At 42.0% G+C, this 26,811-nt stretch overlaps 1 protein-coding gene across 1 annotated transcript in view; it reads left to right on the top strand.

Annotated features, from left to right (window-relative positions):
* ptpn4a (protein tyrosine phosphatase non-receptor type 4a) overlaps window positions 1-26,535 on the top strand; it is a 32,647-nt gene extending 6,112 nt beyond the window's left edge. The window contains exons 2-27 of the mRNA XM_061286575.1: window positions 4,591-4,745; window positions 8,435-8,542; window positions 8,904-8,946; window positions 9,681-9,759; window positions 9,879-9,923; window positions 10,140-10,192; window positions 12,731-12,851; window positions 13,205-13,292; window positions 14,054-14,142; window positions 16,066-16,129; window positions 16,611-16,783; window positions 17,172-17,240; window positions 17,359-17,493; window positions 17,658-17,819; window positions 19,510-19,669; window positions 20,137-20,220; window positions 20,293-20,349; window positions 20,470-20,626; window positions 21,156-21,322; window positions 21,416-21,506; window positions 21,640-21,701; window positions 21,790-21,936; window positions 22,069-22,197; window positions 23,056-23,204; window positions 23,275-23,410; window positions 23,489-26,535. Of these exons, the coding sequence (XP_061142559.1) occupies window positions 4,608-4,745; window positions 8,435-8,542; window positions 8,904-8,946; window positions 9,681-9,759; window positions 9,879-9,923; window positions 10,140-10,192; window positions 12,731-12,851; window positions 13,205-13,292; window positions 14,054-14,142; window positions 16,066-16,129; window positions 16,611-16,783; window positions 17,172-17,240; window positions 17,359-17,493; window positions 17,658-17,819; window positions 19,510-19,669; window positions 20,137-20,220; window positions 20,293-20,349; window positions 20,470-20,626; window positions 21,156-21,322; window positions 21,416-21,506; window positions 21,640-21,701; window positions 21,790-21,936; window positions 22,069-22,197; window positions 23,056-23,204; window positions 23,275-23,410; window positions 23,489-23,830 (3,048 nt within the window). The 5' untranslated portion in view covers window positions 4,591-4,607 and the 3' untranslated portion in view covers window positions 23,831-26,535. The remainder of the gene's footprint in view (window positions 1-4,590; window positions 4,746-8,434; window positions 8,543-8,903; window positions 8,947-9,680; window positions 9,760-9,878; window positions 9,924-10,139; window positions 10,193-12,730; window positions 12,852-13,204; window positions 13,293-14,053; window positions 14,143-16,065; window positions 16,130-16,610; window positions 16,784-17,171; window positions 17,241-17,358; window positions 17,494-17,657; window positions 17,820-19,509; window positions 19,670-20,136; window positions 20,221-20,292; window positions 20,350-20,469; window positions 20,627-21,155; window positions 21,323-21,415; window positions 21,507-21,639; window positions 21,702-21,789; window positions 21,937-22,068; window positions 22,198-23,055; window positions 23,205-23,274; window positions 23,411-23,488) is intronic.
* Window positions 26,536-26,811: the final 276 nt, after the last annotated feature.

Here is a 26,811-nt window from a genome sequence, read left to right as displayed (position 1 = left end):
TAAGAAAGCCTAGTGCTGGGAGATTTGTATCAGCTCTTTAACACATTAAGATGTGCATGCACCTTGTAATTTGCGTGCTGCAAATTGTGGCCAAGAATCAGGATTACTCCAGACATCAATTTCTTCTGTGTAAGGCCAAAATAATGCTTTCTCTGCATTCTTTTTGAATCAGTGGCTAGAACAGAATGCCAGGTGGTTTTCAGCAGGTAAGCCCACGCTTTGCTGTTTTGGCCTCGTTTATCCATCAAAATGTATTCCACCCACATGCATCTCTTCATCTTCAACAATCACGGGTACAAAGACATGCCCTAAAAAAAAAAACTCCCGCAAAGGCTAATGTAGCTTTTGTAACTTTGTCCGTTTGCCTTTGCACCATCCGAAATGGTTTGATCTAGCCGCTATGTTTTTCTTTCATGTGTTGTTACTCTCATGTTGGCTGAGAGACGATAAATGGTATAGGAACAAACATGGCGATATTATTTGTGGTATCAAAGGGGCAACCCGTACAATACAGAGGTGAGCTTGGTGAAAGCTACAGCGTCAGCCCTGTGTTCTAATCCATGAATGCAGGTTAGCTGATGCATGCTTTTCATTCACGCATACACAGAGGGTCATTTCATAAGGGCGCTCGCTCGCTCGCTCGTTCAAGCCTGATGTTCGCGTAGCTGTGGAAGGCATTTGAAACACAAAGCGGAAGCCCTAACATGGCTCGCCTGCCTGCTACCTGGCTTGTCTTATTTTTCATTGATGCCCTCATGGCCAAATATGATCGTGGACACAACTAGTTTAGTAAATTTGTTGATTGACACCGGGATAGGTTAATTGAAATAATAGCACTGTTCATTTAGTGTTACATCAAGGGTGGGAGAAATAAACCAGCGTTGCAGTGGTAAGTAAATAAGTCAACAATTTAAAGCTGTTGTCGTATTTTGAAGATTGCTACCACCAGTCGCGTAATTACTGAAATCACATAGGGCAGTGCTTCTCAATTATTTTCTGTTACGCCCCCCCCTGGCAAGAAGAAAACTATTCGCGCCCCCCCTCCCCACCGTGACTATCCTAACTTGTCTTGTAAGTCGTAAAATGTTGCTTGTCGCAAACGTGACAGAAGTAACAATGAGAGCGCCACTGCACCCTGCTGTAGTAAACGCGCAATTACACTTTATTCTAGTACTGCCAAAAAAAAAAGCCTGTTCCCCAGGGTCACACGCGCCCCCCCAGGAATAGCACCGCGCCCCCCTTGGGGGGCGCGCCCCACTATTTGAGAAGCACTGACATAGGGTAACTTAAAAAAGTGTGCTAGCTTAATGCTAATGCACACTGCAAATTGCCTTTGGCTAAGCAAAAGATGTCCGAACACAGATGCTGCAGCAACACAGATAGACAATATAACGACACCCGGGAGCATATTTTATGTTCTTTATAAACTCAGTTGCAGTGAAATTGTCATTATTTTTAATTGAAAAAGAAAAATATGTTTTAATTGAGTCATAGTCTTAAGGATTTTTTTTCTCACCCTCAGGTGATGTCGTTTTACGGTCAGTTCCGGTCTGTCAAACTGAAACAATACAAATGATGGAAATTGGAATTAAGATTTGTCTGCAAACTCAGTTTAAAAAGTCTGCGTTATTGTCAATTTCTTCACATGTCAAGACACACAAAGAGATCGAAATTACGTTTCCCACTATCCCACGGTGACAAGACATAGTATGCAATATACAGTTTAATATTTATTGCTTAAATGATAACCACTGGCACATTGATTCTTACTTGGAATATTTCTAGATCTGAATTTCGTGAGTTTTAAGACCAGATACCGTGGGATTTGTTTGATTTGTTTTGTTCAAAACTCTTGTCACCTAATGCAGCGCACTAGGAATCTCTGCTTCCGCCCCCTGAGGAAGTTAAGTCTTATTGTTGGCTTCTGACCTCCTCAGAAGACTTATTAAGTCTTCCCACTAACCCTTCTGAGTTTGACTGCTTGGCATTTTCTTTTGGTGTGCGTGCCGGCGGCTTGTGTCATTGTCTATGTGGAAGTTTACAAGTTAAATGTGACTTTCTGGCGGATACAGACAAAACCACAATGCTGTGCCTAGACTGGCTGGAAAATCCACAGAGGGAATTTTTCACTTCCTTTCGGCGACCCCGTTGGGTTGTTTTCAATCGTTACAGGAATTTCATGGATTTTATTTTCTCATGTATTTTGTGAATAATTATGAAAGTCTTGTAAGTAGATGTGCAATTGACCACCTGTTTGTGGCCTAGCTTCATTTTAATTGTTCCGAAGACAATACAATTCATGGCTCGTCTCTTCAATAAATTAGAATATTATAAAAAAAAGAAAACTTGGGTCAAGAGAAGTTCAGCCATTGAAGATGCCTATTTGTTGTGTAACTTTTTTTTCAAGACTCTGAGTCTTTAGCTACTGTGGAGAATCGTTTTCTGGGTGACACACCATTTTATAATGTTTAGGTATGTCAAAGTGCGTGTGGAAATTGAACTTTTGGGATGGTGCCATCTTTGATGTTTCTCCACATGGGTGTTTTATGCATGTATTTATATGTCCGTGTGTGTTCCGGCAGACAGGAGAGGTTGTAGAATTGTCTGTGTTTACGATAAGATGAGAGAGCGCTGGAGCAGCCCAGCAGAGAACAAGACTGTTGGGTCTTGGGACGCGCACACGCACACAGACACACAACAATTTGCAAGCGCTGCTGCCTGCAGGAAGCAATAATGTTAGCATGCTTCCGGAGATCCAGATCCTTCTCTCTGGGGAGTGTGGCTATCCAGTCCAGCTCAAAACTGACAGCAGAGCAGAATTGAGCAAAGACTCAAGCTGTAAAGCCCGAACAAAAAGTGATCAAAAATAGTCTTTTCTGCTTTCCATTGTTGCTCATATTTTAAGGCAAATTCAACAATGTGCATCCTCAAAAGTGGGAATTCAAACAAATACGCAACTTTAATCAGTTTTCCACATGGGTCTTTTTCAAGCGTCCTGTTAGGGCAAACATGCCCACCTAATTTCATGTTGGTCCGTAAAACTGGAGTCAGGGGATGTTTTTCTCTTTCTAGTTTTCCAGGACTCGCTTTATTGTGACTTTTAAGAGGGACATGTTGGAGAGCCTTATTAAATCTCTTTTTCATCAGGTTACAGACGGTTGTAATTATTTTTGACATTTTGTGCATGTTGATCCCCTCGACAAAAACAACAAAAAAACGATTCTCAATTTCAAATCTGCCATAACAGTGAGTACGATGCCTCTCACCCAAAGGTACATAAAAAATGGATGGATGAATCTTCATTTTGCACACTGCTGTATTTGAAAGCGAATGAACTGCTATCAAAACAATTGCATTCCCCAAAGTATTGAGAGAAGCTACAAAAAACTAAACGTTGACTGAAATTTATTCAGGGACACTGGATGATTTTATGATTCATTCAGCTGTGGAAACATTTTTACCCCCATAGGAAATCAGAATAATGTTTTTTTTATATAATGTACCACTGCCTCTGCCACTGTATTGAGTTTGTTAATTTTATACAGCATACGATGAAATTAAATTTATGCACTCTCCAGTCTGTATATGTCTTAAATTGGATGGCACAAAACTGTTTGGACAGGAAGAGAGCAGTGGAAGGCAAGCCAGCCTGTGGGGATCGTCTGTGTGTCAGGCCTCATCATTTATGTATCCCACTGTGAGCCCGTGATAGTACAGCATCCTTCAGCATTCAGCTGAGCTTCAGTCTCCGCCTTCCCCACGTCTTCCCCCCGAGCTGGTTGGCAAAGCTTTCTCTTTGTCTACACGGCGTTGCTGTGTGCAGGTGGCAACCTGAAAATATCGCTCGCTCCAAAATGAATGACGTTTCTCCTAGTTGCTGAGTGTCTTGTGGTCAGTACGTTAATAAGACCTTTGGGTGTCGAGATATTTCCTCTCTAATTGACCGTTAATTGTCTGTTGGTCTGCAAAATTAGGCGCAGTTCAATGTGGGATTTTATTTCCCATCTGTCCCACCGTCCAATTCGTTTAGCGTTGCCCCAAAGTCAGTTGGAATGGATGGATCAATAGACTTCTACTCTTTAAGAAAACTCGCTCTTGCTCACTAAAGATGTTCATGTCATTATTTTACACGGTGCTCCTCACTTGCCAGAGGTCATGAAACAGAAGGAATAAAAACATTTCAAATCTGCTTTGGTATTTAACTTTTTGTTTTTTTGTGGCGTTCGATTTCAAAGCAAAGTGCTGTTGCACTTGGTCGCGGAGTATTTTCCATATTCCCTGAGATGGGATCTGCTGCTTCTTTGGTGCTCGTTGACATTTTTTAGTCACGAAGCACTCCTTGTTCTGCAAGTCTTTGCTTGTACAATGTTTCGAGCTATGTTGCAGTGATTGTGGGGGGGGGGGGGCACATTGTAATTCTTCGCGTAATCAGAATAGTTTTGTACTCCAATCGTATTGGTTCACAGATCAGACATTGCCCTCGTGACACTCCCAATTTGTCGTAGTTCTTAATTTGCTATGTTTTTGTTTCACTCATGACCCACATCTCCTTCCGGTTGTGTTTTTTTTCCCCCCCCCCCAACTTCACAGAACCCGGTAGGAGCGTGATGAGCGCGCGCTTCCGCTTGCCTGCTGGCAGATCCTACAATGTCCGGGCGACGGAGCTGGAGCGAGACAGGCACCACACACAGGTTGTGTGCAACATACTGCTGCTGGACAACACTGTCCAGGCTTTTAAAGTCAGCGTAAGTACTTCAGTAAACTTCAACTTGTAGATTTTACGAAATCAAGATTCCAAATGACCCTTCTCTCACTCACAGGCTATGGGCAATTAAAAGTTTTGGAACTACAGTCACTAGGATAGAAAGAAACAGCGGGCGTGTAACAAATAAACAATATGGACACTCTGAGATGTCCATACCATGGCCCCACCCCGTGCGTGTGTGTGTGTAGAAGGCACATCTGCATGCTCGTTGGAAAGCAAATATGCCCCGATGAAGGGTGTTCCTTTAAATTTGACAGTATGGGAGGATGTCTCTGCACAAGTTGTTGACGCAGGTGGTGCCGTCGTTGAGGCCAAGCCTACGCCTTTGGCGATTGAGCTCCTGACAGTGTTTTCAAAGAGGAATCGCTTCAGGCAGGGAATTTCAATCCCACCCCCCTCCAAAATGTTGTCAGACAATATACATTTCATTCGTTTTCTTTTTTTTTTTTTTTTGATGGGAGAAATGTATCTGCTTCATCCCACAATCACAAGAGTAGCTAAAAGCAAATGTATGATTTTGCCCACACAACATCTCTGCTTCCTGCTCACGATTCCCCGCAAGCCCCCTTTCCCTGCATGGAACTGAATGAATGCCTCGGTCTCTGTCAGTGTCATTGATCAGACCCCTGCAGCCGCAGTAACTTCCTGGAAAGAGCAGCCATCCTGAGAGCCACAATACTTCTATTGATCCTAGCCTTGACCGGCCGGCCTTTATTCTAATGGCGAGTAAAAATCCAAAGGCACTTGCTTATTGTCATGGAAACACAAGTGTCAGTGGTGAGAGAAAGAGAGTATGTGTGTGTGTGTGGGGGGGGAGCTTATACATATGCGCATATACATACACACACACACACACACACACACACACACACACACACACACATAAATGGAGTGATCTGTTGGGCCTTAAGTTAAGACCCAAAAGCTTCTTCCCACAGTGGAGCCAGTCTTGTGCTACTTAAAAAGCAAAATCAGAACCAAAGGCAACTACAACTATTTATTGATGAATCAATTTAACACTTGAACATTAGTCAACAACACTGCTTTTATACGCCGGTCTTGTTACTAAAAAGCCCAACTTGTGTCACTTTATATTTTTTATATTGTAAAATAAAAAATTCCCAAAAGGACCAAGAGAATTTTTCAAATCGGGATAAATTGCAAGTATAGTGAATATTGTGTTTGAACTTAGTGGTTCCATTGCGTAGTACTGAATAAGTAGCTTAAATGCGATTATAATGAAGGCATGCAAAGATTGATATTGCACATTCAAAAGTGAAATGAGGTTTTTCCTCAGTTAATGACTTGCTTGCTTCTTCTTTGAAACCACAAAAATACAGTTTGTGGACTTTGACACAGTTTTTTGGTTAGTCGTTATAGCCTGAAGAAGCAAATAAGTATTTCACAGTAATTGTCACCAATTATTCTCATCAGACAGTTGTCGTTCGAACCTCCTCATGTGATGTCAATGGAAATTCCGGAACGGCAAATAAACAGATTTGGTGATTAGGGAATTTGCCCCTTTTTTTTTTTTGCTAAGAACTGTGTGTTTGTGTGTGTGTGTTTTTTTTACAGTTCCACGCAGAGTAAAAGTTAATGAAGCATGTTACACAAAGTATGCTAGTTGATATTTCCCGCAAGTTGTACTCGAATGAAAACGAGCCCTTCTGTGTCACAATCTTTTTATTCCCCCTTGCAGTCGGGATGCCCTCAGTCGTCTGTGTCTCGTCTCCTCGCTCTCACGCACGGAGACGCTATTTGTGTCAGTGCTTGTGGTGGACTGATGAAGAGAACCACAAAGAGCGTTTGTCTCATTCAGCAGCGTCGTCAATCACTCCTTTTCTCTTGGCTGCTCACTTTTGTCTTTTTTTTTTTTGTTTTGTTTTCCTCTGTAACTCTCTGTCTACGTACTTTTTTTTCCTCAATGTGCTACACATACACTTTCTTGCTTGCCCTTGTTGTTCGTCTTGTTTTACTCTTCCCGTAGTTTCCGTTTGATGTCACGCTTAGTTCCAACCTGCCGTCCCTTTAGATTAGAACATTGGAGTTTGAGCTCAAAAGTGGGAGAGAAAAAAAGCAGTCCCGAGTTCCAACACGGAGTGGCGGAGGCTTCCCTGTGAATTGAAATAAAAAGGAGCTCTGAGCGTTTGCATATCAGGCTTGGGAAGTTGCTTCAGACAATGAAGAAGAAGGAAACATGCCTATGAATAGCCTGAGAAAGGGAAGTAAGAAAGGAAAATGGAAATGAATGTTCCATTCTGATAGTGTGTCATCATATGTCTATTTCAAATGTAAAATGATTAGATAATCTGTATGAAAAATACATTGAAAGAAAACTGTAATTCAGCAAATGGCAGTATTTTGCATTGATTTCTCATCAATAATGGACGTCACACCTCAACATTATTGCATTATTTATAATCTGCCTCGTTCCAATTGCAGTCACAAATGATACTTGTCAGTGTCCTACCGGTCCAAAATGACCGAATCAAAACAAATCGACTTTTTCGTCTGATTTGTTTTTGTTTATTTCGACCAGTACAAAACACTTTTTACAGCTTTAGTTCACATTTTTGTTTCACATGACTTGTCGAAAAAAGGAAGTGTTTTAAATTGTAAAGTGAGCAGTAAGGAAAATATGAGCAGAGCTGTGTTAGTCACTGTCAGTTGACACACACACACGCAAAAAGGGCTAATGGACGGCCTGAGATCCTTGAGGCCCGCTATATCATCGAGCCAACTGTCAACTATCCGTCCGCATGTGCCTTGCGCGTTGCAACGGTGACAAACTGGCACATGTTCACGCTCCACACTGGGCTGTAAAAAGTGTGTCACTAGGCAAAAGAGAGAGAGAGGTGCGAGAAAGCAGTAGGTTGGCGAACGCGTGCGTATTTTCCCGCAGGAGCTACGATGGTGTGGTTACACACCCGGATCAGATTTTTTTGATTTTTTTTTGTTTCACACTAGGTTCCACAGTTTAGCTCCTCACTCGTACTGCTCCGTCTCGGACCTACGGTTGAATCAATGAATAATGTCGACGACACGAAGCTGTCAAAATAAAACCAATGTTTTACTTATCGCTAATGTTTTATCTTTATCATTCATAGTCCAGTTTTCTAAGACTGTCCTGCAATTCAGTACGATGGGTGTCAAATTATTAGCCAAAGTGTTCAGAAAGCAGATCTCAAAGCACATTGCAATTAACTACAATTTTCACTGTACGCATCAACATCAACCAGCGCCACACTTGCGATCCTATAGTAGCCCTCCGGCTCCGCTTCCTTCTTTGTACATTTTCTCTCGCTAATTGTTGGTGAATGAGTTTATCTCGTTGAACATAAATATTCCAGACAAGTTTGGAGGGGAAATGCTCTTTCCAGCTCTCTAGTCTGATACAACATGGCACTTGCAGTGAAGTTCCAATGACTTAGTAGATATGATTTAATTAGTTCCTCCCTCATCTTCGTAGCCCTCCCCGACACGCTTGTGATGTTTGAATTGAGGATTCCGGTAACGTCAACAGACAAGGGCATACCTCCGAGATTCGCAAAGAAACGCGTGCCTTTTTAAAAGCTGGTATTGTGGCCCAGTTTTACAAACAGGTTTTTAGACCCACTTTTTTATTTTTTATTTTTAAATGTCCCTTCTGCCTTGTGTCCTTATGTGCAGAAGTCTGATCATGGGCAGGTCTTGCAGGACCTTGTCTTCAAGCACCTGGAGCTGACGGAAAGAGACTACTTTGGCCTGCACTTGGCAGATGACTCTTCGGATGTTCCGGTCAGTATTGTGGTTGGATGATCCACGAGTGTGTGTGTGTATAAACAAACGTGCATGTGGTAAAGTTGGCTTGGCTTGCTGGCCAGTATTTTTCCTGAAATTCATTGCTCCTCTCAAGATGGCGTAGCATCACTCACAATTAGTAAAGTTGTTTTCATTGAGTCACATACCTTATTGTAGTTCCAGACAGATGGGAAAGATTTTCTACTATATTTATGCGGTATGCAAGTTTGTATCAGTGTTCACATATTTTTGATAGTCGTGCGTGTGTGTGTGGCCATTGATGAATAATTTAGGCGATGTAGTCAAGCTGTGGAAGCGTTATGATGTCTCTAAGTGTCTCTCAATCAATATTTTACAGCGCTGGCTGGATCCCAACAAGCCCATCAGGAAGCAGTTAAAAAGTAGGTGAAATCCACAACATGACACTTTAACCAAGCACCTCAGACGGTTCTCCCAAACTGCCCCCGAAAATTCCGAATGCATCAGCTGGCGTAATCTGTCGTCGGACTTTAGCGAGCGATTGCTTGAAATCTGCTCCCCACCTCCAGCAAAATGACCCAGTCCGCATGATCTGTGTTTTCAAATGTTAAATCTGCCTTAAGCGATGATTAAACTCCATTTCAACCCTGCTCTTATATTTGCTAGTGAGTAATTTAGAATTTGTAACGTCAAGCTCTGAAACAATCAAGCACCATCGCTTTTGATTTAGGACTATTCTAAATCTGCAGTCCTGCAGCACCGCTTGAACTTTATTTCAACCGCGATGTTTTTATTGTCTCATCGTGGAGCGCCTTATTCGGTCCAGCACATCATGTTTAAGCGTGCTTGTTTTATGCATTTCACGTTTTTATCATCTTTTATCTTCACGATTGGGAGGCAGAGATGTGGAATGCAGCACAATGTCTCTATTGGCCACCTACTAAGGATAAACACACTTTTCCTATTGTTGGCATATCCAATGGTAAAATAGGTACTACCAGGTTTTTTGTTTTGCTAACATGGCTCTTTTTGAATAATGTGTTTAATTCAGCAAGGTTTTGGTGCAAGCTGTGATAGTACTGTGAAGTGAAAAAAATAAGTTATTAATATTTGAGTGCAGAAATGACTTTCAAGCCTTTTTTCCATGTTTTTCCAGGAGGTTCCCCCCACAACTTGAGCTTCAGAGTCAAATTTTTTGTGACCGACCCCAGTAAACTTCAGGAGGAATACACACGGTAAAACTTTTTATTTTTTTTGTTTAGTTCAACTATTACACAGACTAATGACTGAGTTTGGTTCTTTTGACTCCGGCAATGGTGTTCAATCAGTCACCAGGTTGTCCTTTTCTCCTCAGGTACCAATATTTTCTTCAGATCAAGCAGGACATATTCACTGGAAGGTGAGTTTGTGTAGGCTGCTTCTCATGTTTTGCTTTAAGCTATTTCTTTGAATATTCCCACCAGAATTTTTTTCTTCTCACATTTCGATATCACACCATGAGGAATCACCCATGTGTAAAAACAACTGTGATCTTGTCTCTTTGGCTCCAACGCTAAATTCTATCTGTGTACAGTACACAAGTGAGTGTGTTTGTGTGTTTTCTTCCGACATCCAGATTGCCCTGTCCTCACAACACAGCTGCACTCTTGGCTTCCTATGCTGTTCAATGTAAGTAGCGCTCCCTGGATACACTCACTCTTCATTATGATTGAAATCCAATTCATTAAAGCTCTCTTTATGTACACACACTGTAAAAAGTAATGGCTGTGGTTGGTTCAGTGCCCTTATGGCTGCTGCTCACAAGCCATTACTATTCAATTAAACTGCGGTCTGTTATTAATGGCACTGTACATGAATATGCAGCATGATGGTGGAGAGCACTGTTCTGAAATCCTCACTGATGCACATTCAACCCGATGGCCAGCTCAGTGGCCTAGTGGTTAGAGTGTCCGCCCTGAGACTGGAAAGTTGTGGGTTGAAACCCCGGCCGGGTCATACCAAAGACTGTAAAAATGGGACCAATTGCCTCCCTGCTTGGCACTCAGCATTAAGGGTTGGAATTGGGGGTTAGAAGGAGTGGAGCTCTTTACAAGCCCTAGGCTTCGTCTCCCTCCTTGCACAGTTATTGATATAATAATATGTGCTAAACAATAAACAATGAGAGGGGGGGAACTGATATTAAACAGTTTGCTCAGTCAAGTCAGACTCAAATTAGCAGTGTGTAAATATTGGAATCTTTGGTGGAGTTTCTTAGCTGTTTTAAATTTTACACTGCATCTTGTTGACAGGGTGGACAATGACATTTTGGACAAAATTATTCTGATGATGTGGAATCTCTCCGAATGCTTCAAAAGTACATCAAGATTTCATTCTTTTGTCATTAATCCAGCAGCTACTTGTATTATTAGATTTCTTTAGTCCTTCGTCATTAATCCAGCAGCTACATGTATAAATAGGTTTTGTAGAAAAACCTGTAAAGTAGAGATACTTAGACACGTTCGCAGAAGACATGTAGGTATTTTGAGTAATCTCAGATAATCCCTATAATATGTTACTTGGATTTTCTGTAGGCTGGTTTTACTACCGTGTAATTTGAGCACATGTGTGCAATATGCTCCGAACTAATACAATCTTACACCATCTGTACATGCACTAAACTGGATCGAAGCAGGTCTGCTTATGGTACATTACGTAAACGTTCATTTTGCTTGATCCACCAACATCCACAAATGGAAAAAAAACCCCTCAAAATTGAAATTCATACATGTTTTCTTTGGCAATATACTTTTTTCAGGTGTATGCAAGATTTCACCCCCACCATGTATTGCACAGCAAATATCGCAGCGAGGCTTAAGCGTTCTTTACTGCGGGATGTTTATCCGCCAGCTGTTTGTGACACGTTTGTAGCATAGGAAACTATCAGAGTCTGTTCGTGCTCATCTGCTCGTGTCTCAACCCCCCCCCCCCCCCTTTCTCCACATGCTCCAGTTTTGTGGGCTCGCACACTATATAGGTCAGAAAGGAGATTTGGCCTAGTGCGCCGACATCATGACACTACCGCTTTTTACACGGAACAACCCAAACACACTCTGCGGCTCAATTCTCACTTCACCCTGTGCCAGCCAGATTATGCAGATAAATGTTTGCTTTGGGAAGAAAAGGGCTGCAAGCAGCCGCGTATGCCGCTAATTCAGTCCGCTCGGTCCATGTGCCAGTACTGATCAAACGAAATCCTGCATTAAAGCCTCATTCACAAAAGCTCTTTTTACAATTTGTGAACTAATATTGGAAATCCTCAGCATACTGTTAAAACGGGAAAAAATTGTTTTGGTTTTTAATTCAAAATGAGCCGCGTTATCTTCTGTAGCTTGTCTACAAAGTTGCACCGTCAATAATAGAAGCAGTTTACGTTCTTGTAAAAGATGGTTTTAATATTTTGTCGTTTATGTTTAGCTGTACTTATTAGCTGGTGTGCACCAAATGAAGAATCTCTGGCGATATTTTTGACAATAGTCCGCATGTACTAGTCAGGATTTATGTCAAAGGTGTTCAAAGGTGAAGCAGGCACTAAATTACCATCAGCGCATATAAATCCATGGTCCGAAATGGAGAGCTTAACAGCTTGTTTACGCTTTGCCGCTCATTATTGAAAGCCTGAGTTGATGCTGGCTGAACTGAACCGTGTAAAAGTAATAACCGCAACCAACACCGTTCCAAGACCTCAGCTTTCGACTGTACATGGATTTCTCCCTGGAGTTATGTGCGCATCAATAAGCGGGTAGGCTGGAATAGATTTATTTGTCAATACGCTTAGGCTGCAGACGTGTAGGTTAGTCCAGGGACTACTTGAGCGAATTTATGCTTTTGAACTTCGAGTGCGAGCTATCGAGCTAATGGCTTTGGGAATTTGATCCACGCCGCCTTCCTCTGATGCTTATGAAAGAGCGAGATGGGGGAATAATTTCCCCTCTTTATGCTTCTCTTCCTGGAAAAATTAACACTTGCATTATTTTTCTATTCCGATTTTCATCCAATTGAAGGTGTTAATATCACTTTGGTGTTGGATAATGTTAATTTGAAGACATGAATGATACCTGACAGATAGTTAGGCCCGTGGCCCTTTTTCTAACGTATGACATTTTGCTGTCTATACCAAATATCTGCTGGTAAATTGACGCTAGCTCTACGTCGCCCTCTGTGTTGTAGCCGAATTGGGGGACTACAATGAGACTGAGCATCCTGTGGGCTATCTGTCTGAGTTTTGCTTCATCCCCAACCCGCCTGAAGAATTCCATAAAGAGGTGGCCAAACATCACCAGCAGCACAGGTACGGAAATTTGAAGATAGGTTGTCCCAATTACTTCTCCTGTTTCACATCACAGTATCGTAGTTATTCAATCTACAAGACTATTTGTCTGTTCCCACGCTCATGTTTTACAACTGCTTTATGTGGCATTCGCCCAGCCATTACACTCTCGCAGCGCCTACTTTTTTTGTTTTGCTTTCCTCTGGCTCTTCCTCTCCTTCACCATATGTCTTGTTCGTTAACACACACAGCACACACACACTGACTTATCCTCCCCACAATGTCACCATGCCTCCCCACTTGCTCCACCATCACTGATCCTTGCCTGCATTTTTACTCAACTCTTTGCCCCCCCCCCCTTTTCTCTCTCCCAGTGGTCTATCTCCTGCCCAGTCGGAGTTTAATTATCTGAACACAGCACGCACGCTAGAGCTCTACGGGGTAGAGCTGCACTATGCAAGAGTAAGTAAAGTTTGATCTGCTAATGCCTGCGTGTGTGCTTGTTTTTCTGTTTATCTAGGTTTCCCCTATCTCCTAAACAAGCGGCATATGGCCTGTTAGACAGTCATGGTACAGTGTGCCTGCACCTCATGTTTGATAACTTTACCTGCATAAACACTGATAATTAGGTCCCGGTCTATTGATCGTAACATTACTTATATCAGATGAGTAGTCGAGTGTCTCAACACATCACCGGTTGGTGGTGTTGTGGGATATTCACACAATGCAGATTGTGTTCAATCATTTGCTACCCTGAATGTTTTTATTCGAGAGTCAACCATGTGGTGAGTCAACATCATTCATTTCTTAGTTGTATACTGTAGTTACACACCTTACAGTGGTTGACTCCAAGGATGAAATACTGGATCGGATCAAATGGAGTGTCATGACACAGCCTTTAAGTTGTGGATTGGTTGTCTAATGGTAAGATAAAAAGCCTCCATTTATTCGTTAGAATAGCTCTCGGGGTCACTAAACCTGAACCCACGCAAAGTTGCCGTCCCGCTGTGTTTTCTCTCGAGCATCTGCTCTTGTTTTTAGTCAGGTGTATCCACACAGAGGCGGCTCTGTTTAAACCCACCGCCACATAGTTGCTTTGAAACAGTGAGGAAGCCTGTCATCAAAATTAATTTTCACCCATCTGGAACATTTCTCCATATTTGTCTTTTTGTGCATTTGGCACTTCCGTCTCAACACACATTCTCTGTTTGCTCTTTTTTTAGGATCAGAGTCACACGGAGATACTCATTGGGGTGATGTCTGCCGGCATTGTCATTTATAAGAACAGGGTACGGATCAACAATTTCCCATGGTGAGTGACACAAACACACACACATACACCCACAGTTGGGAGATTTACTTAACGCTGCAGCGATGTTCTTACTTTTGATGTCTGATCACGAGTTCAACTGGCATCTGGGCTGAGCGTGGGGAATAATTGAGCCACTAAACTCGATTGACCGTAGCCATATATTTCTATCCACAAATAATGGTCCAAGTCAAATTGACGCTGGTGCTACTTACTGTTCTGACTTTATGAATACCAGACCGAAGTACAGATGTGTGACCTTGGATAGAGATTTGACGTTTATTTTGTAACCTAATTAAGTTTGATAGCCCTAATTAAGTGTGATAGCTGCCCACATTCTTTCCTGAAAGAGAATTAGAAACTGACATCACATCTGAAAGAAATCAGATGTGGCATGACTCGATATGAAAAGTTGTTTGCAAACCAAGCCAAGATTCACTTGCAATGGTGGCTAGTGGCTTTACTCAGTGATACTGTGTGGCCAAGAGCAGAGAACCTGCCAACTTGAGAAGCGCGTGGCTAAGGAACAGTGCTTTGTTTAAAAAAAAAAAAAATCTAATTCCTTTGATATTTTTTTTCATACTGGGCACTCCTTATATTTCTGGGGACCCATTCCTGGCAGCTTGTCCTGACATTCACTCTTTGGTCTGTGCAGTTTCGAGTTTGGTTTTAACAAAGAAAAAAACAACTCTTAGTCATTTTCCACCCAGACAGAGATCCGCTAATTTGGGGAATCAAACGGAAGATATTGTTGATACAACTCCACCTGAACTGCCTCCAGGAATCCTTGTTGCTTGGAAATGTACTGTGGGGTATTTTAATAACCTTTCCCTGAGTTGCTGAGGTGGCTATTACCATTTAAACCTAACTGCACCCCTTTTTTTGTTTTGTTCGAATTATGTGGCTGATTTGCTCATTTTACTTCATGCGTTGTACCATATTTCTCAAAAATACTAAAACATCTTCCTTGTTCTGAAGTGGATCCAAAAAGGGATTGAGTCTGTGGTTTTTTTTTTGTTGGTAGAAATCTTTCAGGTTTTTACCGTTTGTCTTGGCAATGAAAAGACAAACAAATAAGGCACACTTAGATGGGCATGACTCATGGACAACCTCATCTTGTGTGTGCGCATGTGAAATATATTTAGCAGGGGATGATGAGTCACAGTAGCAGTCGAGCTCTAGGAAGGAATTATGTTACTCTGCTGCTCATCAGCGCACCTCTTACAGTGTGTGCTCATCGAACATAACAACACGATTCTTTTCAGTAGAAAGACCAGATGCGAGATCCAGGTGACAGTGACTGGGCAAACTTGTGCTGCGGTTCTGTAGATCCGTCTTATTGGACCTGTAGCATCCAGATGACACAAATGTCTGTAACATGTATATACACACACACCACAAAATGATGTTCAGTTGTTAGTATGGTAAAAGACTACCATGTGTTCCACGCCCCACCTGCTGTCTTTTGTCTCTCACATGTCTTCAATGTGGAACTGGAACAAACTGATGTCGATTCACTTCAGTCTGATTGAGTCACAGTCGGACATAAGCTCATTCAACCATTGTGGCTTACAGTGGAAGTTTTTACTCACTGCAGGATCTGTGCCCACCATTATGCCCAGTGGGGTCTAAGTCAGAACATTTGGCTGTTTATTACCACCAGCCGTCCTCTCTGCGTTTTGCTTTTAGCAAACAATCAACTCGTGACTGATTTATTTTAAACACTGTGAAACTTGATGTGGCATGCTGTGTTGCACTGATCCAAGTCTGCCACACTACCTAAATGCTTCTTCCTTAGCCCATGCTCGTTTTTCTTCTCCATAATCCTGCCTAGAGATTTTGTATTTTAGTATGAGCAGCCTTAAAAAAAGCATTCTCTTTTTATAGTTATTAACATGGACACTAACCGTCATTTCTTTCCTCCAGGTTGAAAATTGTGAAAATATCCTTCAAGTGCAAGCAGTTCTTCATCCAGTTGAGAAGAGAGGCGGTAAGTATTTATAAACACAACAATCAAAATTTGTTTCATTACTGTTTTGAATGTTGAATGCAGGTTGTGGCCACCTGCTGGTAGGGAGCGGTATTGCATTCTCGTCAGGAGCGTTACAGTCAACTGGGAGTTGATTGCCAAACAATTACAGATTCTACTTGGTTTATGTTTCTGACTAAAGTTTCAGACTTTATGTATATTATATGTATTTATATCGTTAGATTTGTCTGCCACATTTCAAATATAACTTCCAGCTGCATTTTACAGTCCCTCCCGGGCTTTAAGATTGAGCCAAAGTAATAACATATCCAGAAATTGTTCTTTTTTATAGTATTAGCGTTCTGACTGTTCCAACTGTTGGTTTATATTTCTCTGCATTCTTCACCTCCTAAAAACATGACACTTTTTTTTTTTTTGCACTTGTTTCTTTTTACGCGCACTTCTTGGTGTTAATCTTGCAGCATCTTTTCCTTCCACTCAGACCGAGACCCGAGAGACACTGCTTGGATTCAACATGGTGAACTACCGGGCCTGTAAGAACCTTTGGAAGGCCTGTGTGGAGCACCACACCTTCTTCCGACTGGAACGACCCGTCCCGCTACAGAAAAACTTTTTCTCCCATTACTTCACGCTAGGCTCAAAGTTTCGATACTGGTATGAAGAAGCAGGAGGCATTCAACACACAAACAATCCAAAGCATGTTGAATTCAATGGAGGAGAACATGCATTATTTGAGACACACAGTTGTTTCACTTTGGGTTTATAGGCTAAAACACTAGATGGCTTGTGTGGGCACCTTGCATGCTCCCTTCTTCCAAAATGTCCCAGCTAAATTATTCATGGTTAACCCAAAAAGGCATTTTCGACGTGCAATTGTGGTTTAGTTGGTATTTTATCTCAAACAGTTCAGTTTAAATGGCAAATACTGTACATTTTAATGAAGACCAATGCTACTGCGTTGCAGTAGCGTAATTTGATAATCGACTTCAAGGCTATCAAATCCTTTCAGTTTTATGACATTGTTTGTTATTGTTCCACATAGCGGGAGGACGGAGGTACAATCTGTACAGTACGGCAAGGAGAAGGGCATCAAGGACAGAGTGTTTGCCAGGTACTTACCCTGTCTGTCTGTCCTAGTTGGGCCAAATCAAACTCCACACAGCAGCTGTTTTATTTTTGTCTTGAGTTGAAGTCTATTTGCACCTCAAGAAATTGCTTGCTCTGTGCAGATCGCCTAGCAAGCCTCTGGCCAGGAAGTTGTTGGGGGGAACTGACTGGGAGACGGTGAGCAGGAACAGCCTATCAGATGAACGACTGGAGACCCAGAGCCTGCCGACGCGCTCGCCACCTGGGACACCCAATCAGTGCGTCCACATTTTGGCCTTTATATAGGATATGTTGTTGATCTGATTCAAATGAATATGCTTGTGTTATGATCAAAGCTTGAAATGTTGTGGTTCCTTTTTTTTATTTTTATTTTTGCACACCTCACAGTTAGTCTTAAATTCTGCGTTTGTGTGTTTCTTAGGAATTCGCTGTTCACACAAGAGGGCACGCGGCTACGCCCGTCGTCTGTCGGCCACCTGGTCGATCATGTGATACACACGTCGCCGAGCTTGCCTGTCTTTTCTTCCAATCACAAGTCGGCTTCCTCCACGCAGGCTAACAGCATCAGTTTGGACTCCACCCCGTAAGTGTCGTCCTACCTGTCTGCAGATGTTAAGCGCCTCCCCTTTTTGATGCATGTTTCCTAAGTTTGGATTTAGCGTTGATTCGACAGATTTTAGCTCTGTCTCCCATACAAAAATAGTGCCCTCTGTAATTTGGTGGTTAAATTCTACTCATCTTTTGTTAGTGCCGCTCTGTCTGGCTTCACTGCTGAGTTGACTTTTTTTTTTTTTTCTAATGTCTGCCTATGTCTGTGGCCTCTCCCAACAGTTCACACCCTCTCCTTGTGACACTTAGCCGAGCCCTTTGGAAAGACTAACCCTTTGCAAAAACACTTGTAAAATGTGCTGAGAGCGAGTGAGGAGGGTGGAGCGGGTTGAATAACAGGCGGTATAGGAAATCGTCAGCGAGTATTTTTGTTTTATTGTGTTTGAACACTAGCAACCATCCCTTAAATTATTTAATAAGTTTGCAATTCTGTTTCAACATTATTGACAGTGATCAATGTACCCTTTCTGAAGTCAACCTCGACTTACTGAAAACACATTTTTAATTTTTGGCTTTCGGCTAACTTTACTGTTCTACTACTGTATATTAATTTGTGGTTTATTTGACTGTTTTACAGTTTACTGTCTTTGTGGTTGCCCCCTTGCCATATGTAAAGCACTTTCTGACAGCTCCTAGTTGGCATTTTTTGTTAATCATCTGAAGACGGCTTTTTTTTCTACTCCTCTCTGCACAAAGCAGCAAATATTTACCGTTCTGCTGCCTTCAAAGTAACGCGTGCATACACACACGCACGCGCGCACATAGCTGCCAAATTGTTGTCTCATTCGTTTGTTCCCGAGCCAAAACGATGACATAATCACCTGGCTTCTCATTGTCTGACAGCACATATTTTCAATAGCTATTTTTCATTCTTGGCTGAGACACGTCGGCCCTTTTAACACGTCGAAAACAAGTCGTCTTTAATTGCCACCATTTTTTAAAAAATGTCCCTATGGAATAAGGCACGCTTAACTTGGCCTTTCATTCTTGGCCAAAAGAGTAAAAGGCAGCTTTTTCATGTAGATAAGGTCTTAATAGGTCTCTGCAACTCTTATACTTGGCTAACCTGGAAGCTTTGAATCTAATTTGATCGGTCATCCATCCAATGCAAACTGAACGAAAAGAATGTGCCATGTTCTCTCAGGCCTGCTGTGCACAGCTGCCCTGCTGACCTTGTTTGAAGCCTCAAGTGTATCTGTTTGTGTATTTGTGTGCGTGCTCGCGTTAAAGACACAAAGTGGCACCAGTAAGCAGTCAAAACAAAGGCAATAATGTTTGACGGCTGTGCCCATCCCCAAGGAGGATCATGCCCTCCCAACACACACACACAGTGACACAGCGTGTGACGCCTGGCTTGTTACCCTCGCCATGTTACTGTTGCAAGCATTATACCTGATGAACCTTTCACATCTGTCACTGTCACAGTGATTCTTCTTCGGGGTGTTTTCCTTCCTCTTGAAAGGACATTTCATTGAAATGAATTCATTGTGACAAATCAGGTCTCTTTGACTCTTGGGACCTTTTTCCTCTCACTTCATCTTTTCTTGTCTTACCTTTTGTATTTGTTTTTGAATTAATGTTTGCTGTACAGTAGTGGCAGAATTTTAATATACTGTATACACATCAAAAAGTTGTCCTCTCCTTTTTGTCCCCGCAATGCCCAGTTCTCCTGACGGGGTGGATGGCCAGCCTCCGGCCCTGCCGCCCAAGCAGCTGAGCAGGAAAACCCTGAGCCAGATTATCCAGGCCCACTCGCAGCAGAGCCTCTTGGACAACCACCTCAACGAGATGTACGATGTTCCTGCCAACACTGACAAGACCACGGTCAGTTGCGTGTTGTCAAGATAAAAACGTCCACTCTGTCATGGTGAAAGATCAATAAGTATGAAAATCTTTAGAAATGTGATATTATGTTTTATATTATTCGCTAAAGAGTGCACAGTCAGCCTGCTAACTGTTGCGAAGTGAAGTTCCACCATGTGCTCAAAAATGTAGTAAAATGGGAGATTGACCAGTATGCATTTCATAATATCTACTAAACATGAAGTTCAATGGAATTTTTTTTTTTTTTTTTTTTTTTAGTGAAATGGGGATATCTCAAAGGCACTTTATTGTGACATTGACTCCACAGTCCAAGCATTAAGCCCCATTAATCTTGAATGATATCTGATTGGAGATGGTCAGGGTAGCAGAGACAAAATGTTCCTTTTCTCAACGCTCTATAATTACACTCATGTGTCAGAAAACACAAGATAAATTAGGTTGAATGGGTTTTTGACTTGTTCTTTCAGCTAAATGGAGTCGTCCCTCATGATAATCTGGTCTTGATTAAGATGAGACCAGATGAACATGGACGTTTTGGCTTCAACGTTAAGGTACAAACAAACATTTCCTGTCCTACGCTGTTGGTTTTCAGAAGTTAACTGTTTGTCTGTGTGTGCCTCCAGGGTGGAGCTGACCAAAAAATGCCAATCATAGTGTCCAGAGTTGCTCCTGGAACATCAGTAAGTGAACGTCTACGATTATGTTGTTATACTTACAAGACTCTCCTGTTACATGTTCAACTCAAAATGTATATTCCCAAATGTGCCATTTGACTCTTTGGATCTCACTTCTCGCTTCAGGCCGACCTGTGTGTGCCCCGCCTGAATGAAGGTGACCAGGTCGTCCTAATTAATGGGCGGGACATCTCGGACCACACCCACGACCAAGTTGTCATGTTCATCAAGGCGAGCTGCGAGAGCCACTCTGGAGAGCTCATCCTACTGGTCAGGCCAAACGGTAAGATGTTGTTGATCCCGCGGCAGGGAAATCCACTGCTTGAAGCACCAAAGACGGCTTCGCTAGTGGGAAGTTAGAGTCTAAAAATAAGTTTCATCTGTTTGTCGGAAAGCGTGCGTGCATGTGCATTGATGGGGTCAATATATCTGTTCCATAATTTGTATGATAACAGACTCAAAATCATTGACTCCGGTGTGAGCTGTAATTTGTTTGACTTCATTTCAAAATATGAAATGCTTCGCTAATTCAGAACCGGACTTAAAAAAAGCTAATGGGCAATGAACACATACTAATCTGGTCCCTCAATGTATGTAGTATGTTTAATACGCTTGCAAACCTCGATCTATGTATTCATCAAAGAGTTCCTTCACCACCTTGAGAGAGTGTTTAATGAATCATTGGAGTGCTTGTTGCTAAGTGGGTCAAAGGGGGATTTACATTCATCATACATCGCAGCAGATACATATCATGATGGGCATGTAAACCTCTGTTCACAACTGGATAAACATTTATTGATATTCCCATCCAGCCATTTATGATGTGGTGGAGGAGAAGGTGGACTCTGAACCAGATTTTCAGTACATCCCAGAGAAGTCCCCTCAGGACCCCAGCCAGCTCGATCAGCATGCTTTGAGGGACTCTATGGTTGCCCTGAAGGATGGTCTGAGCAGTGGAGCCATACTGGCCCAGTTTGACGTCAGTATTATTATTATTTTTTTAAATCCTACATTTACTTTATATATATGAATTATCAATCAAGTAACGTCAACTTGCTGCTGTTTCTTATAGCAACTGTACAGGAAGAGGCCGGGGATGACCATGCTGTGTGCCAAATTACCTCAGAACATTTCCAAAAATCGCTACAGAGACATCTCTCCCTGTATGTGATTTGCTGCATAACATTTCCAATTGAAGAATAAATTCTATATTTATTATGTGTGACACGTGCTGTCATTATTCACTTAGCCTTTCTCTGTTCCTTTCCTTGTTTTGTCCTTTTGCTCCTTCTGAAGATGATGCCACGCGGGTCATTCTGAAAAGCACAGATGACTACATCAATGCAAATTACATCAATGTGAGTTTTGATTCGCCTCCAAAAAGTGTCTCTTTGAATTTTTAGAAAAAAGCTGTTTATATATGTATTTTAATCCCTGTGTGTGCAGATGGAGATTCCCGCCTCCAGTCTCATAAACCGCTACATAGCTTGCCAGGGTCCTTTGCCCAACACCTGCGCAGACTTCTGGCAAATGACTTGGGAGCAGGGTTCCTCCATGGTGGTCATGCTCACAACGCAGGTCGAGAGGGGACGGGTATGTGAAGGATATTATCTGAAAATGACCAGTCGTTAATTTGATTTCTTCCCTTTCTTGATATTGTGAGAATTACAGTTGTTGATTATTTTTTTTAGTAGGCATGTCTCAAACTCTAACTTGTTTTTATAGGTGAAGTGCCATCAATACTGGCCCAATCCAGATAGCAGCTCTCCCTACGGAGACTTCACTGTTACATGCCACAATGAGGAAGGCAATTCGGCCTTTCTGGTCCGGGAAATGACACTCATGCACTTACAGGTAAGACAGGCGATTGAGAGGAGACCTGTTGTTTGTTTCGTATCAGTGACCAAAATTAGCACGGTTATCAACATTCTCTTCATATTGCCCAAAAGGTTGGAAACAGAAAGATACTTACTACTTTCAGCTCCGTTCATGGTTTATCGGAATGGCTGTGGCATAAATATTTAAGCACCCAATACAACCCGATGGAATAACAAAAGGAAAGGATGGCCAAACAAACAGCAGGATAGATCAGGGAGGAAATATGGCGCGAGAGCGGTCGGAAAGAATGAGCAGCCGAGGATCCAGAGGAGGTGTGTTGCCATAGTGAGCGGTGTGGGCTGTTCTTTTTCTGGCTCCCGCTGCTCCCGCATGTGGACCACGTATTGAGATCTGGTTACCATGACAACCCAACCAGCCCTAGTCAGTCAGATTCTTGTAAAAGGACAAAACCACAAAAGAGTGAAGTCGCAAGATGAAAAGCAGAAAAGGAGACAACAAGTTTGCTTTAGTTTGCTGTTTACAGTCATGGTGGTTATTTTGCATTCTTTTAAATTAAAGACTACAGTATAGACATTGTCTTGACTGGAGGAGATGAAACAATAATAACAGAGTTCTTTTTTTTTTTAGGCTATGTTGTTTGTTATGTTTAGATGTGTAATTCTTTGTTTGTGTACGAGTTGACCTCGCTGACCGTTTCCCATGTGGCATGGCCTTGCAAAATGAACTCGTCGAGAAAGCAGCATTGGTGTCAAATGGTTGCCATTGAGGGCCGTGTTGAGGCGGTACAATACTTCTACACGGAAAGGCGAATAAAATACATTTTTCAGCAAGTAGCATTGATAGTCGTGTGGCTGTATGCGTTTACCTTTGCAGAGTGAGCAGCAGAGAGAGCTGACCCAGATCCAGTACCTGGCTTGGCCCGACCATGGCGTCCCCGACGACTCCACTGATTTCTTGGACTTTGTTGCTTTAGTTCGGAGCAAAAGGACCGGGCAAGACCAGCCGGTGGTGGTACACTGCAGGTACGAGGCTTATGAAAAAATGGCAGACTTATATCACTTTTAACATAAACCCATCCGCCATTTTCCCCAGTGCCGGAATTGGTCGGACAGGTGTTCTGATCACCATGGAAACAGCGTTGTGTCTCATGGAGTGCGGCCAGCCGGTGTACCCTCTGGAAATCGTCCGGACCATGAGAGACCAGAGAGCCATGATGATCCAGACGCCTGTAAGTGGAGCCACGCCTTTTTCAGTCTCGTGTCTCCCTCCCACTGACTTGAAACTCATCTGCCTTCGTCTCCACCAGAGTCAATACCGCTTTGTGTGCGAGGCCATCCTGAAGGTCTACGAAGAGGGCCTGGTCCGACCTCTAACACCCGCCGTCTACCAGCTTAGAGAAGAGGAGGAGGAGAACACAGAGGAAAGAGCAGACAAGGCGGGGCTAGGGTTGGACGCTGCGGCGGAGCTGCTGGAAGGAGGTCTGGATGAGGAGGAGGACGACGACGAAGAGGTAGAGGTGCTGGACGTGGGCGAGGTGACGGAGGATGAAGTGGAGGAGCCCAGCGTCGCCAGCGCCACCAGCGCCACCAGCGCCACCAGTGAGACCAGCGTCAACCCTGAACCCGAACCCGATCCCGACGATCCGTGACACTTATTCAGGGCAAGCAGAAGAGGAGAGAACAAACGCACTGTTGCACTTTACAATTACAAAAATGGAAAGAACAAATAGACAACAAACAGAAAACTCATGGACAGGTTCCGATTAAATAAGCAATCTCGCCATGTTGATTAGAGGCTGTTGTGTGTTCAGGGTACACGCAAAGATGCGGAGTTGCTTTTGTGCCATAAGTACGAGGGGATGGGCTGTCCCGTGGACGGAAAGCTTCCCATCACCCTGTCTCTTTTGTGAGTAAGGCTGCCAGACAGACCTGCCTTTTATTGTTTTATTTTCAAGCTGATACAGAGATAAAAGCTTTTATCTTTTGTCCCTCCCGAAAGAATATTTATTGTGTTTTATTTTGTGTCAATCCTTGTCCACTGAACAAACTGAGTTGTATGTTTGTACCAGTCTAGAACATCATGCTTTTCCTGCTCCACTTTTAAGTAGTGCAGTGGTCTTGTCCTTCTTAACTGCTTCCTTAATTCTTTTGCTTTGTGGGGGGGCGGGGGATGATTTAATTTATTGTTTTGGTCTTTCTCAGCTTTCTCATTTCAGACTGACTGATGGACACTGGGAGGTGGTGACATTCGTTCATTGCTTTACCTTTGTCTTTTTTTCCCAGACATCGTGAAGCGCAAAACAGGTTTACAATATTCAGGACGTGAATCATTTTATTTCCAGATTTTGTGTGCATGAATCATTTGAAATCAAGGTACAAGTACATTATTTCTTATTTCACCATGGAAATGATCAGACATTGACAACATGTGCCACCCTAAATGGATGGGATGGAAAATGTTTTTCTCGCCGTCCTTCCAATTAGGGTTAATTTGGGCAAATTCCCTAATAGGAATAATGAAATATGCCCAAAATGGCTGCTGTCAACCAAGATGGCCAATTTTAAACATGGGTCTTTCAGACATGTTCATGTGTCCTGTAATTATAGACATTTCCACATGTCAATCATTTTTAGCATATCGAGGTAGGTAGAGCGAGACTAGTTTGCCAGGCCGTACAGAAATCAAACCTGACAAAAAAACCGAAAAAAAATCACATCCACTCCCTTGAATTTTTCTCATTTGTAACATGCAGCACTTTTTAAAAAGTATATTTTTTAGTATATCTAGTTATACAGCATCATTTCAAGGTACTTGCTTTTGAAGCTGAGTGAATGGCAGTTTGAGTGATCAATTCCAACATGGATTTTTAATTTATTTAACACGCCATGTTTTAAATTGAGTTTTTTCTATAAATATGATTTACCATTGTCATTAGCTGTACGGTGTGTAATTTTTCATTGCTTGGATAAGTTTTGTTTGGAAAATACCATCTTCAGTCCTTCTATACAGTTGCATCTCAATAAATTTGAATGTTTGGAAAATTGAATTTACTTAACTAGTTCTATCCCATAAATCGAACATATTGATTACATCACTGAGAAATATTTAATGCTTTTTTTGACAGTTGTAAAGGCATAGCGGGACCAAGCCCCTCCCCTTCTCTAAAGATATACAATTGCCTTTAGGTCCCAAGATTGTGACAAAGCACTACTTTTGTCTAAATGAAACTCACTTCATCTAGTTCCTTGGCACCAAGATGTTGCCAAAGCACCACTTTTGTCTAAAGGAACTCACTTCAACGTAGTTCCTTCACACCATTACGCCACAAGTACTGCTTTCGACTCTATCCAACTAACATTCTAATTTATTTTAATGCAACTGTATAACTCCTCCTTGTGTTCGCTTTTGAATATTTGGAGCTGTCTGTTCTAAGCCTGCTTGTCTCTTAACTGGAATGAAACATCATGGTGCCATAAAAGCTTTTCCCTCTTTGACATGATTTTTTTTTTTTTTTTGTGGTCGGTCCTGAGAAAACAGGCCTTCCGTTCAAACCGTGCTTACCCCGCCCTTTTATGCAGAGTTAGAATGTCCCCTGTCAAGAAATGAAGTTCTTCTCCAAAACTCATGTGGCTCCCACAGCGCATCTAATGTCCATCCTCCTCATGCCTCTGTATTGTTCCCGCCACGTGTTGTGTTGGAACCGTTAAACCGTACGTTTGTATTTCGACAGTACATCCTTGAGCTTCTTTTCAAAAACAACAACACTACAGTTATTGCTTCCTTCCAGCTAGCTTTGCATTCAGGAGCCAAGTGGGAAAATTTTTCATTTTATATAGTTTAAAACCAACAATTTTTAAGACACTGGCCCCTGTGAGAGCAGCATTGGCAAGACAAATAAGAATAAAAGTTTTTATGACATTTTACCAAGAAAATAAAACACTTGCCCCGAAAGAACAAGTAGCTGTATAATTGAAATGTTTTGTTAATGACCCACAATTGGTTTCTTCTGGGTACAGACTGAAGTTGTTTTTAGAGCGGTTCTAAAATGGGACGGGCCTACTTTAGCTCTATTTTTTTGTAAGGTTGAAACCTGTTGTAGATGGCTAGGAAAAGGATGGCACTTTGTACAATGCTGAGTGGCAGGTAGTGCTACTGAAGACAAAAAAAATCCTCCTTATGTTTAGAATTTATTTTCTTTTGTTTAAAAGAAAAAAGATCAGTAGGGAGGAAAAAGAAAAGAACTTCTAACTACACAGTGCCACTTGTTAATTTTGTGTAAATAATGCTAAACCGTGTAAATACAATGTTGTATATTAAAAAAATCTTTAAAATAAAAGGGAAAATCAATTGTGAGCAGAAGTATTTTGTAGTTTTCCTCTGGATGATTCAAATGTTCCACAACTGGTGTGTACTTCCAAACTTGACTGATTTGACACAATCTATACCGGCGGGTATATATGCTAAAACACCAAGACAATGTTCTTCTTTATATTTTAAATGAAGCTTTTTGTGTGTCGTATAAATGTTTTTTTTTTTCCTGACTGGAATCTTGGTTTTACTGGTGCTTTGGACCTGTCTATAAGGTTGATTGTGAACAATTAAAGCTCGTCTGTCAAAGCATGGCCATGT

Source organism: Syngnathus typhle, linkage group LG9, assembly GCF_033458585.1.
Source record: "Syngnathus typhle isolate RoL2023-S1 ecotype Sweden linkage group LG9, RoL_Styp_1.0, whole genome shotgun sequence".
NCBI lineage: Eukaryota > Metazoa > Chordata > Actinopteri > Syngnathiformes > Syngnathidae > Syngnathus > Syngnathus typhle.
Note: the sequence above shows the minus strand (reverse complement) of the source record. Positions and strands in the feature narration are given on the sequence as shown.